Raw genomic sequence first — 22,113 nt, 5'->3', positions numbered from 1 at the left:
TCTTCTTTTTCAGCATCTTCTTTGGAATCAGGACTGGGAAGATCTGACATATTTGTAATATTTAGTTTTCCAATCCAAGAATATCACTATATCTCCATGTAGTCAAATCTCAGGAAGACTATGTGGTTTTTCTTCATGTTATAACATGTATTTCTTTTCAAGAATACATTATTTCTATTTCTTATTTTTGGATTACAATTATGAATGGGACCCTTTTTTCATATATTTTCTAAGTGGTGATTACATATAAATATCAAAAATCAAAAGCATTCCTACACATCTTTGATCAAACCTTTTCATTTGATTCTGAAGAATTTTTTCACATTCCAATTCATATATTTGCCTTTTCTAGGAAACTGTTTTTTAATGAGCCCAATTTTCTGACTCTACTAAGCACAAACCTGTATCCATCTCCATATTTCTCACTGTTTTTTTCTCTTCTGCGCCTTTGTTTCTCTCGCCGAGCCTCAATTCGCCGCTTTTCCTCTTCTTCATTTTTAGGATCAGTTTTTGCTAGGATATCAGACAAAACAGTCAAAACCAAAACCCATTTTTCCATTCTCCCTTTCCAGGCCCCAGTTCATAAAGTACAGACATACAAGGTTTACTTGGTGATCGTAATCTCAACTGAACTCCCCAGAAAAATCAGAGTTTGAGATTACTCAGTATTTCTGAAACTTCATTCATTTGAACACCATCATCACGAATTTTGCCATATTTACTTCTCATCTATGTGATTATTTGCTACAAATTTTTCTTTAAATCTGCTCATTTTTTCTTATTCTCATTTTAAGCAATAATATCTATATCATGTAAAATCATCTTGAATACAACACTTCAAGAAACACTGAAATAACCTGATCTTGAATGAAAACGGAAATTCAATGAGCAATGGAGAGCCTTAGATGCAAAACCTCATATACATTATAGCAGCTCTCCCAAAATTTCTTAAAATGTATAAACCTAAAAGGTTTTTTCTCTTCTTTTAAAACATTTTTTAATGTGAATATAGTAAAGTAATATAACATATGGTACAAAATTACCATTTTAACCCTTTCAAAGAGTACAATTCAGTAGTAGTATGTATATCACAGTATTGTGCAACCATCACCACTATTTACCTCCAGAACTATTTCATCATCCAAAATGAAAACCCCATATCCATTAAGCAGTCACTCCCTACTTACCCTTTCCCCAAGCCTCTGGTAACTATTAATCTGCCTTCTGTCTCTATAGATTTCCCCATTTTGGATATTTCATATAAATGTAATCATACAATATGGGGCCTTTTTTGTCTGGCTTCTTTTATTTAGCACAATGTTTTTGAGATTCATCCATGTGTTTTACAATATATCATTATCTCCTTCCTTTTTATGGCTGAATAATACTCCACTGTGTGGATACACCACTTTTTTTTTTATCCATTCATCTCTTGATGAATATTTTCAATGTTTCCACCTCTTGGCGACTGTGAATAATGCTGCTATGAACACTTGTGTACACGTTTTTTGTCTGAATACTTTTCAGTTCTTTGACGTATATACCTAGGAGTGGAATTGCTGGGTCATGTGGGCAGTCTATGCTCAATCATTTGAGGAACCACCAACCGGTTCCCACAGCAGCTGCACCATTTTACACTCCCACCAGTAAAGTGTGAGGGTTCCAAATTCTCCACAGCCTCATCAACACCTGTTATTTTTCTTTTTTTTTAAATTACGGCCATCACTTCACATGCTGTGAAGTGGTATCTCACTGTGAGCAGGTTCTTTCTTATAATACATTTAACTGCAGACTAAAAAAAAACTTATCTACCCCTGAACTACTTCTTTTATGCATTATCATTTTAGATTACCTTTGGCAAAACATCTAATACAAAATCATGAACATCTGGGGACTCATAAATTTGACAGTAAACAAATATTTATTAAGCACTTGCTATGTATACAGTGGGATGTTTCAAAATTACATAAAATCAACACCTTAAAATTCAATATCTAGATTATTTTTCATCATTTCATAATAGCTTAAATGTACATTCTCATTTTATTAACCATTTTCAATATCTTCATTCAGTTTCCCCCCAACTCTCACTCTATGGAAAATCCACCTGTATATGACCTCAAACTAGAAGTAATTTCATTTCCCTTTCATATGCTAAAGCTACAACATAATATGTCGTACCCCCAGTCAAATGACAGAATATGGTTCCTTTCCTACTGCTTTTCAACAAATCACATAGTCTATGCTAGAGTGTAGGAAGACCTATTATTCCTGAATGTTCAGCAGATATCTTTCAAAAGGCTCACCTCACACCTGACAGTGAAAGCCCGATTTGACTACAGAATTTTTGCTTCACCCTTAGCTACACTACAGTATTCTCAGTTTAGTTAAAAAGAAAAAAAAAGTTGGGTAACATATATCTGCTTCAGTTTCTATATCAGTTCTGTATAAAACTTTGCAATATTTATTTAACTATACTTGAAAAATTTATCTTTGAAATCTGCCCCAAGAGGATCAACTGAATTGCCTATTCTTGTAATATCTAGAGAACACAATTTGGTAAATAACAATCTATCAATTAACACAGTATAAAAAGTATCCCAACAGACATTCCACTAACTTACTATCAGGTTTCCACAATTCCAGAATATTATTATTTTTTATTAAACAACATAGATATCAATTGCGCAGGAAAGTAGATTTAAGAATAGTATTTAAACCTTTCCTGAGTTTTGTATTATGGCGCATACATTTTGAGGAAAGAATCTAACATTTGCAATTGCAATTACTTTTTTCAAATATGATATAATAAAATGTCTATAATGTTATAATTAGAAAAAAGTTGTTTTAAAAGAGGAAAAAATAGTACAAAGCAATTTTCTGTTACAATCAGATGGAAATTTAAGTGAAGAAACATGGCTTTGCCATTTAGTGGTGGTTTAACCCGGGCAGCAAGTTTTTTAACAGCTCTGTGCCTGCTTCTCAGCTACAGAGGGTTTGATACACACACCTATACCTGTGTAGGTTGATGTGAGAATGACATAAGTTTAATGCACATTATGCCCTTTAACACAGTGCCTAGTGTGCCATATGAATTCAGTTAAGTGCTAGCTTACTATTATTAATAATTACTACAATCCCTCTTTTGTCAAATTAATCCTTAAGCAATTTAAATGAAGATGAAATTCAAAAGACAAAACATACTTCAGTATCCAAAAAATACAATAAAAATACCCTGCTTTTAACTAGGACTTATCTAGGTCTCCTTGCTTCTTTCCCTCCTCCCTCTTTTTTTATAATTATTTGAAGGCTATCAACACTTTTTTTAGCACCTCTGACATCAAAGGAATACAGACTCCAAGAATTCCCTGTAATGCTCAATACATCTTATTTTTAAAACTGAATTTGAAAAATATGATGGGAAACTTTTGGAATATTCATTCATTACAATTATCTAAACCTCCTCCATTCCTGATTAGATTAATCAACTATAAATTCTAAGGAAGAGAGTAACTTTTGTGCCCTTGCAATATCACCTAACTTAGAAAGACAAAACACTTCTCACTCATCAAGGCAAAAATAAATATAGAAAACAAAAAATAATTTAGTGTACAACCAAAAATGGGCAAGATATTTGTTTATATTATTTTGCTATTATATGTCTTCACAGAGAATGTGTTTAAAAAGACATTTTCTTAGCTTTTATTTATGTATATCCTTGACTTAAACTAATTTGGTCAAATGCACTTGATTTCATTTAGAGATACACTATGAAGTTAAAAAATAAAATACAATAACAGAGAAAAGTGATAGAGTAATCTGGCCTTGAACTTTAAAAAAAAAAACTGTATTGAGATATAATTCACATACCATATAATTCATCTGCTTGAAGTGTGCAATCCAATGGTTTTCAGTATATTCACAGATATGTGAAAACATCACCGTGATTAATTTTAGAACACTTTCATCAACTCACAAAAAAAGCTGGTACCCTTTAAGTATTACTATCTACATACCCCATAGCCCAAAGCAAACACCAACCTACTTTCTGTCTCTATAGATTTCTGTATGTGACATTCACATGAAAAGAATCATATAATATGTGGACTTTTGTGACTGGCTTCTTTCACTTAGCATAATCTTTCCAAGGTTCATCTAAGTTGTAGCATGTATCAGGACCTCATTCCATTTTACGGCTAAAAACACTCCATTGCACAGACACATCACATTTTATTTATTCATTCATCCACTAATGGATATTTGGGTTGTTTCTACCCTTTGGCTACTGTGAATAATGCTGTTATAAACATCTGTATATAAGTTTTTGTGAGGATGTATGTTGTCATTTCTCTTAGATATATACCTAGGAATAGAATTGCAGGTTCATATGGTAGTTGTTTAACCATCTGAGGAACCGCCTATTTTCCAAAGTGGCTGCACCATTTTACATTCCCACTAGCTGGGTATGAAGGTCTGATTTCTTCACATCCTTGCTAACACTTGTTATTATCTGTCTTTTTCATTCTAGCCATCCAGGTGGGTGTGAAGTGGTATCTCACTGTGGTCTTGGTTTACATTTCCCTGATAACTAACTGTTGGGCATTTTTTCATGTGCTTATTGGCTATTTATATTCCTTTTTTTGGAAAACTGTTCAGATGTTTTGCTCACTCTTCAATTGGGCTATTTTTCCTTTGAGTTGTAAAAATTCTTTACATATTCTAAACACAAGGACCCTAATCAGATACATGATTTGCAAATATTTCCCCCACTCTGTGGGCTCTCTTTCATTCTCTTTACAGTGTCCTTTGAAGCACAAAAGATTATCATTTTGATAAAGTTTATCTATTTTTTCTTTTGTTGCTCATTCCTTTGCTGTCATCTCTAAGAATTTCTTGCCAAATCCAAAGTCATGAAGATTTACCCCTATATTTTCTTCTAACAGTTTTATAGTTTTAGTTCTTGCATTTAAGTCTTACATTTAGCTTTCACATGTGGCTATCCAGTTGTCTCAACACCATTTGTTGAAGATTATTCTCTTCTTCTAATTTTGGCATCCCTTTTAAAAACCAGTTGACCATAGATTTATGAGTTTATTTCTGGACTCTCAATTCTATTCTACTGATCTATGTCTGCCCTTGTGCCAGTACCACACTGTTTTATTTACTGTTGCTTTGTACTAAGTTTTGAAATCATGAAATCTGAGTCTTTATTTTGTTCTTATTTTTCTTTTGTTCTTTCTTCTTTTGTTTTGGCTATTTTAAGTCCCTTGCAATTCCCTATAAATTTTAGAATCAATCTGTCAATTTTTGCAAAGAAGTCAAGTAGAAAATTCTGATAGAGATTGTGCTGAATCTGTACATCAGTTCAGGGAGTATTACCATCTTAACAATACTAAGTCTTCTGATCTCCGAACATTCATTTAGTTTTTCCATTTATTTAGGTCTTCTTTAATTTCTTTCAACAATGTTTCATAGTTTTCAAAGTATAAATTTTGTACTTCTTTTCTTAAATTTATTCCAAAGTATTTTATGCTTCTTGATGTTACCATGAATAAAATTGTTTTCTTAATATGATTTTCAGCTTGGGTCTCAATTTTTTAACAACGTAAAAATGGAAATATGATTATTTTTAAGAGTTATCATCTTCAGAAGACTAAAACCAAATTAATTTTCCAGAAGAAACAGTTTTTCCTGGTAGTAAGGACCATAAAAAATGTCTTTCCTTTGTCCTCATAAAGGGGATTCTACGTAATGTGAGATACCACTTCCACAACACCACCTCCAACAATAAACATACCCCCAAACAAGGAGTTTGAAGCAAAATTATGTGTGAGGCCTTTTTAAAAATGTAGATGTTCTGGCTCCACCCTAAATCAGGATTTAGGGAAGAGGAGCAGACAAGGGCATGTGAATTTAAAAAGTATCTTTGGGTAATTCTGATGTTCATGACTGATTAATAACTGCACTAGGGGATTCATGAATCTAATTTCTACAATTTTAATTATCATGCAGTTTGTCTATATAAACATGAAAAAAGTATCTAAAAGCACTGAATTTTAAAAAAATAAAAAGCATCCTAATTCATAGCAATTATGTGTTCTTACTTACTGGGTGATTTGCTGAGGTTCATCTTCTCCACAGGTTTTGCTAGCTTGGGTTTCTTGATAAAGGTTCCACCAGGCTTATTAAATGGTTGCATCATTTTTCTCTTTATTCCTCTTGCAGCGGTAACTGTGACATTGGTGGGTTTGTTTTGATAGTCAACAACAATTCCGGGTCTATGAATGCTTCCAAAATCACTCATATGCTGCAAATTTGTGAAATCAGGAAATATTAGCATAATATCCAAAGATAAAGTATGAATTCATACAAAATTTCCAAGTTATCTATCTACTAATTTTCACCTGAAAATTCCCCAGAATGTAACTAAATTTTATATATGCACTCTGAATAAACATATTAAAAAACTTTGTAAATTATTACATGAACTCAAATCCAGTGAATTAGTAGTTTTATTTCCAGTAGAACAAATATGGATATTTCCTATTTTCTCATTTTTACAATGCAAAATTACTTGAGATCATAAACAACATTATGTGCCTGTCAGAATATTACCACTTGTACAACTCTCTGACAACTCCTCTTCAGAGTTCCTAATTGATGTTTTCCCATGAAAAGACCTTAAAAGAAATCTTTATTTGACTAAAGCCTGGCTTAAAACTAAGATACGCAAAGAAGATCATATTTGAAGTTTGAAGTAAAAAAGATCCAGAAATCATTTAGGATTTCTCCCTGTTGAAAAAGGGAATGAGAAGGCGAGATGGAACATTAGTATGAAATAGGAGAGTTAAAGCATAACCATGCATCAACTTCCAAGACACACTTCAGATAAAGAATAGCATCTGACGTTCCATTCACATTCTTACCTAGAGAAACATTTTCTGACCCAGAAGTCCAAGCAAAAGTTTACAGATGAAGAGTCATGCAACCAAACGACTCTTTGTGTCCCTTCCTCTTCTCTTGTCATTAACAAAATCCACTACACCAAGAAACCACATGTCCACAGAAATTTATTCTGCTAACCTTACTTTTAGAAGATAAAGAATGAGGAGTAATCTGAAGAGAAGGATCCAATGGGAATTGTACAAGTGAAGATTAAAAAAGAAAGTCCTATTGGTTCATCTACTTCATTAACAGGAGGAAAGAAACAAAAGTCTATTCAGACTAGGATGGTAAATACAAAATAAAGGAATACCTGCTTTTTTATCATGAAAACAAAATTGATATTTGAAGTCTCAATAAGGAAAAAATCATCTGCCTAAAGTAATATAAAGCATGGAAAATATGTTTCTCAACTTTTTAAACCGAAATAGATTTTCAATTTCAAAACCCAAAGAGTAGTACCTCAACTATTTTCAATTAACCTACAATGATAAAATATGGTGGAACAGCAACATATCAGTTGCTTACATTTGTATATTATGCTTAGAAAACCTATCTAACCTAGTAGACTTGAATAAATTAGTGTTTCCAGGTATTTATATAGTCACATCAGAAAAATCTTCATTAATTATCCATTAAAGGTGCAATGCATTTTACATAAGTAAAGAGTTAACTGTTATAAATGCAAAATTTCTACACAAGTATGACAAACTACACTGATGTCAAAGGCTAATGAACAGTCAAAACCATGTGCCCTACCACATTTTTTATCAGAAGTACTTTCCTATGCAAAGAGATTATTAAGACCAACTGACTTAAAAAAATTCTTACATGATAGCAAAAAAGACAATATTCTTTATATGATCAAACTACATAATAACCCCACAATCTACATACCCTTACTGGGTAAAGTTTCATGTCAGTCAAGTTACCTAAAAACATAAGGCATAATCTTTACACTATATATCCTGAAATTAAACACTTCACGAGTAGTATATTTACTCATTTAAGCAATAATTTACAAAATATCACTTCCTAGGAAGGAGCCAAAAAACATGTTTGTACAGGTATGAAATTATTTCTCAATAGTAAAACTAGTGACACAGGGAAAAGAGAACACCCAGGAACAGGACATATTGTAAGAGAGTGAGTTAGCAAAATTAACTGACCACAAATCATTCTACAACCTATTATACATATCAACTTCTTCACCATGTACATGGCTAAGCTATCCTCATCTATCACCAACCTTTAGTCTCTTGTGTTTAATGTGAAACATGAAGCTTTGAAGAAGTGCTATGTGCTAGAGTTTAGCAGCAAAGTATAAACATTTTATCATACATTGCACCTTTAACCTACTCAAGAACTCCAAAAGGGTTCAAGTTACCTTTTACAATAATCCAAGAACTGTCACACCAGCAAAACTGCTAGTGTTTACAAGGAAAAATGCAACTCCTTTTAACCCCTTTTAGACCAAACCTAATATCCTCACCTTTTTAATAAAGGGAGCTTGGCAAAACTTTATAAACAATCATCTCACACTGCCACTTATTTTCTAAGGTGCTGGAAAAACTTTTACAGGCAACCTAAAATTATGCTTATGACTCAGCTTTTGCTTCAAAATACACTGGGATGAACAGTGTTTATTCTAGTTGAAAACCATGGTCTTGAAAGGGTTTAAAAGAGTGACTAGTGAAAAGAATCTGAAAAGATTCTGTTGTACTTACTCCTCGGCCTCGGCCTCTGCCTGTTGATGGTCCTCCAAAAGCATCATAGTTTCTGCTTCCAAACGTACTTTCAGGATAAGCAGGCGTTCCTCTCCCCCGAGAGCCTACAGGTGCAGGCTTCATATGGGGTGAAGAAAAACTGCTGTAGGAAGAGTAATTCTCTCTTCCTCTGTCCTCCATAAACCCAGGCCTCAATTTTGAACGGGAGTAAGGTGCTTCCCAGCTAGACCCGCCCTGGTTTCTACCTCCGAAAGAGTCAAGGCTATTCCGGTAGGAGCTCTCAAATCGACCACCATAACTACCTCCGAAGCGGCTTTGTTCGGGTTCATTAAAACCATAGCCAGATCTGTACAGATCTCGCCCACCCAGAGAAGACCTGGAGTCGTAAGACTCATAAGGTCCAAACCTGGAAAAGTTGCACAGTAAGGGAAAAAACAAAAGTAAGCTTACTAATGTTAGACAATTCAAAAGACAAATTATCAGATGACATTTATCAACTAAAATTCATTTATATCATACTGGTTTGCACAGTTCTACTTTTGTTCACGCTTGATTAGGGCTGGGCAATTCAACATGAGACCAGATAGAAAGCTATCTGAGTCTGTTTTTAAACATGAATTGAGTTAAGTAAATGTTAGCTTACAAATCTGCCTTTTAGCAGCTTTTCTATTTTATTAAAAAGAAAAAGATTTGTCTGTCATTATTTAAGCCCAGCCCTAGTCTTGGAAAAAGTCATTTGCTAAAGTTCACAAACTACTCAAACTTTCTTTGAATCCATCCCTAACACTGAAAAATACAAAACATTGACAATACTTTGGCTTTCAATAGGGACACAAATTGAAGACTACACAGATGTAGGGTCTTTGTGACACAGAAGAGATCCGTATGCACCCCAATAATCTATATCACAAAACTGCTTCATTGTGTCTGTAGTAGTCAAAATTTGGAGAATTATTTCTGTTATAAAATTTGACAGTCTGCCAAACTTTGGCTAAGGTCAATAATCAATCCTCAGTCACTTGTAGACTAGTAAATCTAACAAATCTAGAAGAATAAGCACATAAAATAGAACATAAAAGTAAAAGACCACCAACATATACCCTCTACATATGAATTTTCAAGGCAGATGAGGAAGAATACATTTTATAATGTCTTCAATTATTTGAAAAATTATTTCCTGGCAGGAAATTATCACATAAAACTACCCTAAAAAAGGGAGCTCACAGTCTCCTCAAGGTTTTAATAAAGTCAACAGAAGAAACAAATCATCTTACTTCTCACAAATCTAAAGCATGGATTACAAAAGTTGCTTTGTATCTTACAACACAGTTTTGTAAAGGCCTACAATTATACATGAGATAAATGATAACATCTACAGTTTATGTACATTACATTTACACGTAATAGGGCAATAACCAATATATTAAAACATTTAAATGTTACATTATTTCAATTATTTACAGATCACTAAATAGAAGGTACTATTTACTTCTGAATCCTAGTAACCATATAAAAATTATCCCTCTTTCCAACTATGTTTTTCAAAACATCTATAACATAAGCAAAATTGTTGAACTGTTCCTTTTCTTGATTTATCTCTACTATAAACCACAGTGGCACACTTGAAGCAGAAAGAAGGAAAGTAAGCATCACTCAGTCCATCCTTAAGGAATCCGGATCCTTCAATTTATGAAGAAGGATGATAGATAGTTTCAAATGTTTCCTAACTAGTTTTACTTATATTTAGTAGGAATCTTTGTGCCTCAAAAAGTGGATCCCCTTGCCCTGAAATGTGGTCAACCCTAAAGCCTGTAGTAGACCAACTAGGTTTAAGCTTTATACAGTATCAACAGTAAAATAAAAACACAATCTAAACTCTAGTGCATTAAAATAAGCAAAAGTATAGTATTCAAGGCTTTAATACAATGCTCCTAGTCCAGAGCACAGACATTTTTGGTGTAAGTAGTACCAGCCAATAAATAACCTAGACATGACTTAAAGAACATTTTTATTATTACAATATGCTCTTGCAACTTACTTTAAAATTAAAATAATAACTATCTTAAATGTTTCTTAGAAATTAAATGTCACTAGACTGGTTCAGTTAAGCCCATTCTAGTCAACGACTTAAGCTTTATGCTTCACAGAGCACCCACATTAGGAAAGATTTTTTAAAAATCATTAAGAAAATGCTTCACAAGTAATATTTCCAATAACATTTTTATATCATTTGTTCAGGACATTCTGATTAATAAGGAGTTAAAAGTAAAAGAAGGGAAAAAAAGGTCCACTGTTAATGACAGAAAATCTTACGCTATTGAAACGATGAGAGTTATCTGAGATTTTCCTAAAATGTTTGCGAGTGACCCTGAGATAATTTTTATAACTATTAGTTAACACCTTTAGACATTTAAGGTGATTATTCAATATCAAATAGTGCAATTCAAGTACCATAACATGCCTAAGGAATACTTAAATTAAATTAAAGTATCCAGAAATCTTATAGTCGACTAATTATTTGGCCAAGTGATTAAGCAATTTACCTGCTACCCCCACCACCACCACTGTGATTGTCCATGCCATATGACTGGTTTAGGTAGGAGTCCATGGATCTTTGACCCCCATAGGATCCATGGCCATAGTCACGATCCATCCCTATAAAGAGTTTAAAAAGAAAAAAATTAAATGACGCTCACCTTTACTGGCACTCAAAAGAAGAATTTTTAGATAAATATCCTTGAATGTCAGACCTCCATAAGATCCAGGGCCATAGTCACGATCCATTCCTAAAAGACAGTCAAAAACAAAAGGTCGGTAAGATAGATCATTCTCTCCAGGAATCTTTGCATAAAACATGAGATATTTATATCAATCATCTGACATAATAATTTGTCATTAATATTTAAGCCAAATCCACACTAGACATTGAAGGAAAAAAACATACAGATGATAATCTACTGAAAACGCAGATTTGTGAACGAAACTTAATGTTTCAAAGAAAAACATTATCAACTAAAAAGTTCTATATTAGAATTATTTTCAATTTAACCAATATTTATTTGACTAGGGAAATACTATAAAGCCCTGTATTAGTTATTAATGGGTAAATAATTAATAACAAATAATTCCCATTCTCAAGAAAGTCAGCATTTAATAATGTCAAAAAGGAAAATTTTTGTTATAAGTATAGTTTTCGGCATCTAACTGTTCTCAAAATGTCTAAAATTCAGAAGCAGCCACATTTTCAGACAGTAACTGAAATACATATTTTTAAAAAGTAAAATCACAGAGTGGCACCAATCTGTGGTACTGTGCCTGTAAGTAAAGATTTAATGAATATTTAAATCCTCAAATACTTTTAGTAAAGAAAATGAATGTGAATTTTAGCAATGCAAACACTAAAAACAATTCTAATAGAGTAAGGATACTAAGTATATTTTATTACACTGCAATTCCACCTATATCCCAACCTCCAACATGAAAATAAAATACAATAAAAGAGGTAATATAATGAATTTACTATGATTATAAAAATGAAAAAAATTTAAAAGCTTTTACAATGTGTTTCCTAGAAGGTCTTTTAAAGTCCTTCATTACCACCCTCCCCAAATTTTAGGCACAAATAAATACAATAGTATATACAGAGTGAACACCTAAATTTATATTTTTCAAAACACTAAATTTTAATTACAATTATTTAAATATATCTGGTCCTAATAACAACAATAATAATGACGATAGCAACAATTTTATAAAAATACTACTTGGAGTCTTGCAACTTTAAACCTGGAAGCAACCTATGTGATCAAATTCAGTCTTATAGTTTTATAGATTAGGAACTAAAGTCCAAAGAAATGAAATGATTTTCCCGAAATCCCATAATTATCTACACCTCTAGCTTCATGCTGCTGCTTCTACATGAAACACTCTCCTCTATCACCCCAGATGTCCGCTTATTGAAATCTTCTAATCTTTTAAAGTCCATTTCAAGTACTCATCCTTTCAAGAACATTTTTATTGATATTGTCTCAGCTGATAATCATCTTTCTTCTGAATATCTACAAGTCTGCAGTTTTTTTCGGGTTTTTTTAGTTTTTCTTTAAGATTTTAGGGGCTGGCCTGATGGCACAGCGGTTAAGTTCGCACATTCCGCTTCAGCGGCCCGGGGTTCACCGGTTCCGATCCCGGGTGCGGACATGGCACTGCTTGGCAAGCCATGCTGTGGCAGGCATCCCACATATAAAGTAGAGGAAGATGGGCACAGATGTTAGCTCAGGGCCAGTCTTTCTCAGCAAAAAGAGGAGGATTGGTGGCAGATGTTAGCTCATGGCTAAACTTCCTCAAAAAAAAAAAAGATTTTATTTTTTTTTTCTCTCCCCAAAGTCCCCCAGTACATAGCTGTATATTTTTAGTCGTGGGTCCTTCTAATTGTGGCATGTGGGATGCCACCTCAGCATGTCCTAATGAGCGGTGCCATGTCCTCGCCCAGGATCCGAACCGGCAGAACCCCAGGCCACTGAAGCGGAGCTCGTGAACTCAACCACTCGGCCAAGGGGCCGGTCTCCAAGTCTGTAGCTCTTATGTGGTATTTATGATACTCTGCCTTACATTCTGCTATTTGTGGCCTCATCTTAAATGTACACAAGTTTTGCAGTCAAGGTTTGATTTTTAGTTATTTTTTATATACCCTAGAGCAGCCATTCTCAAGGAACAGTCTCTTGACCACCGAGAGTTGCTAAAAGCCTTTCAGGGTGTCTACAAGGTCAAACGATTTTCATAAATACTAAGACATTATTTATTATTTGCCTTTTTCAGTGTTGACATTTGCATCGAAGATGCAAAAGCACTGGTGGGTAAAACTGCAGGTGCCATAGCATAAATCAAGGCAGTGACACCAAACTGTACTAGTAGTCATTGCATTCTTCAACACTGCATTCTTGCAGTAAAAAATCATAAAATAAAAATGCCATCTTCGGGGCTGGCCCCGTGGCCAAGTGGTTAAGTTCGCACACTCCGCAGCAGGCGGCCCAGTGTTTCGTTGGTTCGAATCCTGGGCGCGGACATGGCACTGCTCATCGGACCACGCTGAGGCAGCGTCCCACATGCCACAACTAGAAGAACCCACAACGAAGAATACACAACTATGTACCGGGGAGCTTTGGGGAGAAAAAGGAAAAAATAAAATCTTTAAAAAAAAAAAAAAAGTGCCATCTTCACTTAAGAATGTCCCTGATAAAGCAGTAAGAATTTATTAATTTTATTAAATCATGACCTTCGAGTACACTTTCTGATATTCTGTGCAGTGAAAAGGGAAGCACATATAAAGTATTTTGCTGCATATTAAAGTATCATAGCTCTCTCCAGGAAAAGGTATTGTACAAGTGTTTGGTTAATGAACTGAATTAATCACTTTTTACAAGGAATACTACTTTTACTAGAAATAAAGACTAACATTCAAAAACTATGGCTTTCAGACTTGGGCATTTGACAGACATTTTCTCAAAAACGAACAAAATGATACTGTCACTTCAAGGAAAGCAAGTAACACTATTTGTTGCCAATGATAAAATTCAAGCTTTCAAATGAAAACTAGAATTTTATGAAACTTGTATCTACCATCTCAAGCTTGACAGCTTCTCAATACTTGAAGGCTTTTTTGATAACACTGGTAGTGTTATTAATGAATGTAATTTTTTAATACTGTATAATAAAATCTGTCAATATTTGGGAAATATAAATAACTCAGTAAACCAACATTATCCAAATAACTAATGCCTGATATTACAGAATCAAAGGGGTAAAAAGATCCACTCAAAGTGCAAGATATACCAACAGATTTTAACATAACAGAGTATAAAAAGTTTATCAATATACAAAAAGTGTTAATGAGATATGTTACATTGCCTTTTCATTTCAATTCAGACTATCCATGCCACAAGTGCTCAACAGCCACATGTGGCTAGTGGTTACCATATTAGACAACACAGTTCTAGACTAAAAAAATAGTCAATTACTTGTCTTTAGAGTTGGTAGGTATACAATCCAATTTATTCTCCTATCTCTCACAAAAGGAAAATTTTGAGATTATAATCAAATTTTCAAAATAAAAAGCTTCCCTCTAAGACCACGTATTAAAAAATAATCTTAGCATTAGGTTGAGTCAGGTACACGAAGCTAAAAGACCCTACATGTTGTTCTCCTAGTTTCTGTTTTGAGTTAGCAGAGACTGCTTCTGGATAATAAGTCCTTTAGTTTTTTGATTCTGTTTTTATTTCACTATGAAGTCATAAATTACTATTTATTGAATATTCACCTTGTGCCAGGTACTGTGGAGTACACAAAAATTAACAGAACTACTTTTATATAGCAATGACTTTGGTTTATTGTTCACAGTACTATTACTATTCAGTTAAGTAAAAAAGAAAAGAGGAAAAGTCTTTATATGGTATAGAATCAGTGTGATTAAAGGAATATAGATTTTATAAGATGACTATATATAAACAATATTCTTTCAGGTCATCAAATAATTTAAAAATCACTTTAAAAATAAAACTGCAACAATATAACATTATGTCTTTACTATTAATATAAAATGAGAAAGTAATTCACTCAAAAATAAAACTGACCTAACATTTTAAATCAAATCTATTCTATCACTGATCACTCTATCATATAAATGATAGGCTCAACAAATGTTCAAACTCATTTACAATTAAATCACAAGAAAGGGGCTGTGGAGTAGAAGGAAAAAACAACTGATGTTTGATCAAAATAGCTACAGTCATAGATCACTTAACAACGATAAGTTCTGAGAAATGCATCTTCAGGTGATTTCATTGTTGTGCAAATATCAGAGTGTACTTAACACAAACCTAGTTGGTATAGCCCGCTATACCACCTAGGCTCTCTGGTACTAATCTTACGGGACCACTGTTGTATGTGCAGTCGGTCATTGACCAAAATGTCATCAAGCGGTGCATGACTATCTATGTGACACTAAGTCTGGAATGGGACCACTTTGCACCACCTCCACATTGCTAGCATCCTAGTGCAGGCCACCAGCATCTCTCACCTAGTTTACTGCAACAGCCTCCTAACTGGTTTTCCTGCTTCCACTTTTGCTCCCTTTCTGTTTAATTCGGAAGAAAATAGCCAGAATAATTCTGTTAAAATATAACTTAAATGATGTTCAATGCTCAGTACCTTCCAATGGCTTCCCATCCTATTTCAAATAAAAGCCAAAGCCTTAAAATAACCTGTAAGGCCCTATACTAGTGGTTCTTAACCAGGAGCAATTTTGCTCCCCAGGTGACATTTGGCAGTATCTGAAAACATTTTTGGTTGTCACAGCTGAAGGGTGGGTGCTACTCTCATCTAGTGCGTAGAGGCCAAGGATGCTGCTAAACATTCTACAATATACAGGGCATCCCCCTACAACAAATAATTATCTAGTCCAAAATGTCAATAGTACTTAAGTTGAAAAACCTTGCCCCATCCGATCCACCCCACGACATCTTAACTTCATCGTCTACTATACCCCTAGTTCACTCCACTCCGGCTATTCTAGGCCCCTTGCTGCTCTTATAAAACAGGCATACGCCCATTTTTGCACCTGCTGATCCCTCTACCTGGAAAGCTCTTCCCCTTTATCTGCACTGCTCACGCCCTCAACTCTTTCAGGTCTCCACTTTCTATTGCTCCTTAGATATAAGGAATTTGGTTTTCATTGCCTTCTGGCTAAACCTCACCACCCTAACTTTGCCTTCTAAGACTGCTCAACAAAAATCATCTGTTCTAGTCAAGCCAATCTTGTTAACTCGCTCTGAAGCACAATTCACTCAGCCCTATCTTTGCTCCTGCTTTCTCTCTATCTGGAATGCTCTTGCTTTTTCGGTCTGCTCTTTATATAAGAAGAGGTATCATGGAGTAATAAAGAAACATGGAGACACGGGAAATACAACTTCCTTCCAAGAAATGGTGTGGAGGAAATCTCTATCTTGCCACGTTTTCCAATGCCTTCTACTTCATTCCAGTTGCTGGAAAATACAATGCTAACAGTGAATTGTACCATTGGCTTCATTTGGTAATTAATTTCCTAAAGACTACAGCATTCTTTCTCTAGATAGCCTCATGGCTTGCATCCTCACCTCCTCTAAATCTATGCTCAAATGTCACCTTCTTAGTGAGTCCTTCCCCAGCTACTCTCTTTAAAATTGTAACACATACACACACAGATGTCACACTTCCCTGCATTATTTTTCTCCCCAGCAATTACCATCTAACATACAATATGTTACTTCTTTATCATGTTTACTGTCTATTTCATCCCACTAGACTGTAAACTCCACAAGGGGACGAATATTTGTCCTTTTTGTTCACTGCTGTATTGTTAGCTCCTAGAAGAATATGATACACAGTAGTCACTCAATAAATATTTGTTGAAGGGATGAAGTCAAATTATATCCTTGAAAATTAAGTTCCTCATTTATAAAATGTAGACCTCAAAGTGTTGTCAAGCAGTGGTCTTTAACCAGAGGTGCATTCCAAAATCATTGAAAGTACTTTTCATAACATACAGAGCCAGGGACCACTTGCTCTAAAATTATGACTCAAGAAAACTAGAGTATGACCTGAACAGAAATACTTTGAAAAAGCTCCCCTATGGGAGTCTAACAATCTCACCCTGAGATGAAAATCACTGTTGGAACTAAAATTAAGAGAAAAAACAAAAGTCCTAACATTAGTGATAGGAATTCTGAAGCTCTTTTTACAACACTGTACACTAAGAAAATAAACTTCTGGCCCTGTATGATTCTGCATTTCAAAGTCTTATATTTAGACATTAAATCCAACTCTCTAGCAAATCCTACTGGAGATCACGGCCTTCACTCCAAATCTCTCTCTGGTAAAAGCACTAGTCCTAGTCGCTCTAGCTTAAAATCCTAGATTCATTTTTATTCATCCCTCTCAATTTCCTACTCACTACTAGTCAGCCTGCAAGTTCTGCTAATTTTCTCTAGAAACACCTTAATATTTTAAAAACTATTATTACCTCCCAAGTTGAGTCTTAAAATCCTATACCTAAATTTATGAAATAGCTTTCTAGCTAATTTTCCAGTTTTCTATCTAACTGACATGTGGATGTAAATTAAAATTCCTTTGGTAATTTTATTATGTCACTCTCCTGCTCAAAAATATATTCTTTAGCACTCAATATATATTGATTACTTAATATATGTTGAGCCTTTTTAGCCCACATCAAATCACAGTTTCCCTAAAACTCTTAGATATGATAAACAGACATTAACTGGATGGTAATTATTCCCATAAAATAGCATAGTCTTCTTTATTTAGCAGTACGTTTGCTTCAGTTTTATTTTGTGAACATATTATGTTCAGTACAACAGTTGAATTTTGGATTTCTCTGGCAATCAGGATATTTAATTCCACTCCCTGGGGTGTGTCACATGATGCTTTTTAAACCTCTCTGAATTATCCCACATTCTTTTTTGTGTTATCATCCTGTCTGGCAGAGCCTGACTCTAACAACTATTAAAACGACATCCATTGTATTCTGCATACCTCTCAAGATCTTATCTAGCTCTGTAGTCACAACTCTAATGTCATGCTTATGTCAATAAATAATCAGCTTTCTTTATGTGTTCCTCTAGACAGCTCTTTATACACTAACACATCTGGACACATTAAAGCAAATGACCTCAAAAACAAGGTCAAAATGCATTACAGTAGAAGCCATATAGAACGAAGGCAATAATCCACTTAATCTACATTACTCAATACCAAAGCCTCTAATTCAACAAAAAGAACTCAGCTAGTTTCTTTTAACTAAACACTCAGAATGTAGTCAAGGCCTTTTGGAAAAAATTAAGGAATCACAATTCAAACAAAACAGAGTCAAGCTAATCCGAACAGCTCTAACTTTTTGTGATCCCAAATTCCTTAATTCAAATACTATATATAGTATGACAACATTAACACTGAGAAGTGATACACTGAGAGAGAAAACAACAACTGAAATGAGGCAGAACTGACTTTTTACACTGGTAGTTTACGTGTATCAAGAGAAAAACTGACATGCATTCCCTCAACATATTTAAGAGCAAATGAAAGAAGATACTCACCATTAAAGCCCTGGTAAGTACTCCTGTGTGTGTAATCTATGAAGACACATTTTACAAAAAGGAATTAGTACAGTATTGGCAAAAATCTGAAATTATATACCCATCTCTTTAAAATAAACTTGATTTTTTAAAATGTCATTAACTCAATTTTCTGCAAAAATGGGGTATAATTATAAATATTTAATATGGGAAAACATATATCTCTTTCCCTTCCCTCTCTCCCCAAATGGCAGGTTTATCATCCTAATTATGGTAATGTAAAACTTAGCTTATAACACCTGATATATAGTAAAGCCAAAAGAGGGGATCCAGTACTTATTTATACAGAGTAACAGAAGAGGAGGCAGATGGTTAAATTATGAATCAAACAATGCAAAAAGCAGGAACATATGAGAATTGATTCTATGTAACATATAAATTTTTCAAAGTTAATATTTCTTTTACCACTTAACCTGCTCTCTAAAGATTTCAAGATCTTATGTGAGAAATGTATACGCATATATGTATATGTGCGTGTGTGCTGTATCCATCCAGGATGTGGTACAACTGAAAACCACATTGGCAATTTCCCTGTCAAAAGTAATTTAGCAACTGTTAAATCCTTTACTTAATTTTATTAATAAATACTGAGAGAATGGAATTTAATGCAGTGGTTATCTGGATACAGGAGAATTCAGCTACACTACACAGGACTAGACTCAGATATACTATTAGTCAAATTCCATCCCCCAAATACAGCAGTGGAGGTGAGGGAGGGCCTGAGAGAGGGAGTATTTTATTACTGACATTGTTTAGAATTTTATCACTGACACTGTTTAGAACTGTAGGCACATGGTGATAATAAAAAGCAAACTTACTAAGTTTTATTATCATTTTTCAATTCACTACAGAAAATGCATTCCCTTATGGGGCAAGGGGACCAGTCCCACGCCTCCCCTCCAACCTTGGTAGCTTCTGCTGTACCCTGAGCGGTGGAACTGGCATCGAACTTTGACATGAAAACACAACAATATATTTTGAAATTTCAGTCCCAACTCTGGCACTTCAAATACGTACTCAGAGTTTAAAAGTATCTATCAAAATAAGTCAAAGTCCAACTAAAACAAACAAAATCACCAGTGTGCTACTGTTAACATCTGAACTTCCTATTTCAAAGTAACTTAAAAGTATCCACAAAAGGGTTATTCCAGTCCCCTTTCACATACTTAGATTTGGCAACTCTTTGAAAGTGGCATGAATCAAACCAAAGATCAAAGATCATTTAGTAAGACTCACATGCTGAGATCACACCACTTTCAACGTTAAAGATAATTGTTTTGGTTGGGTTAGAGGCTTACAACTAGTTAGTGAACTGGTTTTACTTAGAAATGCCTAGTTACTCAGGATTAAGTCCAGTTTAACCGTTCAAGCCCCTTTTCGCGTCTCCCTAATGCTGTCACTACATCCTCATTTTATTTCGACACCAATTCCTAGAAAAGTTGGGCAAGATCTGAAGACAAGGTGAAGATCAAATTAATCTTACTTTGTGAGCCTGTGAAAATGCTTTAAAGAACTGGTGTGAGACACGTCTGAAAGGGATGGCTAAAATACACTTTATTTAATCTCTAAATCCAACCCAGGCAGTTGCGTACAGGTCTGAATTTGAAGGGCACGTGATGCTGTGCCAGAATTCGGACTAAAGTCCCGTCCGTACACAATCCCGAGAAAAATGCTCTGGTTCACAGAAGTGTTTCAAATTAGGGATTAACGACCAGGTCATTTTGGTGGATAAATATCCCAGTTTGCTAACCAGAAGTATCTCACTTCCCATTCTGCGTGGATATCGGTAGAGACACTTATCACTTACAGACGCCCTTTAAACTCATCTTAAACTAAGACAACCAGAAACATCACTGTGCACAGCCTCTGAAAATTCCACCTGGCAAGAAGGAAGCCGGGGTTGACTACACGGACGGTCCGGGTGCCGCCCCGGGGGCGCAGGCACACGCGGCGGCGGAGGCCCCGCTCGCCCCTCGGCCCGGGACGGGAAGTTGGAGGCGTCGGGGCAATTTCCACGCAGCGGGGCCGGGCGAGTCCGGGCCCGAGTCCGGAGGCCGTCGCGCTCTGGGCGCGCCCGTCCCCGCAGCGAGGCCGGCACGAACTCCCGGGTCCCCGGCGGCACGGGCGGCGGGCGAGCGCCAGGCTCGCGGCGCGCGGCTCCCCACAGAGGCCGAGGCCGGGTCCTGGGCCCGCGGCGGGCGGCGGCCTCCAGGCCCGCAGAACAAAGCCCACACGGCCATCTTGAGACGGTAAACAGACCCCCGGCGCAGGCCACCCCGCCTCCCGCCCGCCGTGGCGACCAGCCAGAGGCGGCGCTTACCGTCCTCGAAGTCCATGACGGAGGCTGGGGCCGACGGCCTCGGCGGCGCTGGGCTGAGCTATAGCCGGCGGCGAGCGCCCGAGACCCGCGGTTCCACACGAGCGGTTCGCGCGACCGACAGCGGCGCTACCGGCCAGGGAGCCGCAGGCCACAGCTAGGTTGGGGGGCGGGGCCCGCCGGCGCTGCCAGCCGCCGCAGCGCGGCCTGCGATTGGCTGGCGCGGGCTGGTGGGCGGGCCCTCGGGTGGGGGCGGGAAGCCCGTCCGCTGTCAGGCTCCCAGGTGCTGACCCTCTTGGAGCCGCGGAGGAGGAAGGAAGGTAAAAAAAAAAAAAAAAAAGGAGCGGCAAAGACTGGCTGGGGTTGCGGGAAAGCGAGCGGGGCGTTCTGGAAGATCTGGCTGCGGCTCGCCATGTTTGATCCTGGCAAGAGCGAAAGGATCCAGTTAGAATACCTTCCTCCTGCCCAAACTAATAAACCACGTGCCGACCTTTTGCTTTTTATTGGCTGCTGATGACTGGTCAGAAAATGTTAAAGAACTTTAGAGTTTCTGCCGTGGAGACACAAAAGTCCGGGACGTTTTTTAGAACTCTGTGATCAGAGAAGAAGAGATTGCTAAATAGGAAATAATTACGGGAATGATGCAAGACAGGCTATTATCAAGTTCTGAATTTTAAGGTGCAAAATAGAAGTGTTGTAAAAGTTCACAGGCAGGGAAGATTTGTGGCAGGTGTCGTCCAGAACTTGAAGGATGACGGTCACCCACAAACACACATATGTGTTGACATTGTATTATTGCCAGTTTGGAGATAGCGTTGGGGACAATGGACAAAGTTATACCCACGGGGCAATATGGAAAAAGACAACTGTTTGGTCATTCTGACCCTGGAGCACCTTGAACTCCAGGTTAAAAAGATTTTTTCCATAGAGCAAATGGTGTCAACAA

General features: G+C 36.1%; 1 protein-coding gene across 6 annotated transcripts in view; it reads right to left on the bottom strand.

Annotated features, from left to right (window-relative positions):
• Positions 1 to 21,591, bottom strand: part of ZNF326 (zinc finger protein 326) — a 38,120-nt gene extending 16,529 nt beyond the window's left edge. The window contains exons 1-7 of one of the 6 annotated variants that reach the window (XM_044749167.2): positions 21,171 to 21,382; positions 18,812 to 18,847; positions 11,420 to 11,455; positions 11,213 to 11,324; positions 8,670 to 9,075; positions 6,109 to 6,307; positions 402 to 513 (exon numbers count right to left, since the gene is read on the bottom strand). In XM_044749167.2, the coding sequence (XP_044605102.1) occupies positions 402 to 513; positions 6,109 to 6,307; positions 8,670 to 9,075; positions 11,213 to 11,324; positions 11,420 to 11,455; positions 18,812 to 18,847; positions 21,171 to 21,186 (917 nt within the window). In that variant the 5' untranslated portion in view covers positions 21,187 to 21,382. Of the gene's footprint in view, positions 1 to 401; positions 514 to 6,108; positions 6,308 to 8,669; positions 9,076 to 11,212; positions 11,325 to 11,365; positions 11,456 to 18,811; positions 18,848 to 21,170 lie in introns of all 6 variants that reach the window. The other 5 variants (XM_070486805.1, XM_044749169.2, XM_044749172.2 and 2 more) reach the window with 5 other exon arrangements.
• Between the last annotated feature and the right edge of the window lie 522 nt (positions 21,592 to 22,113).

This window comes from Equus asinus, chromosome 16 (assembly GCF_041296235.1).
Source record: "Equus asinus isolate D_3611 breed Donkey chromosome 16, EquAss-T2T_v2, whole genome shotgun sequence".
NCBI lineage: Eukaryota > Metazoa > Chordata > Mammalia > Perissodactyla > Equidae > Equus > Equus asinus.
The sequence above is the reverse complement of the archived record's forward strand: the minus strand, read 5'-3'. Positions and strand labels throughout refer to the sequence as shown.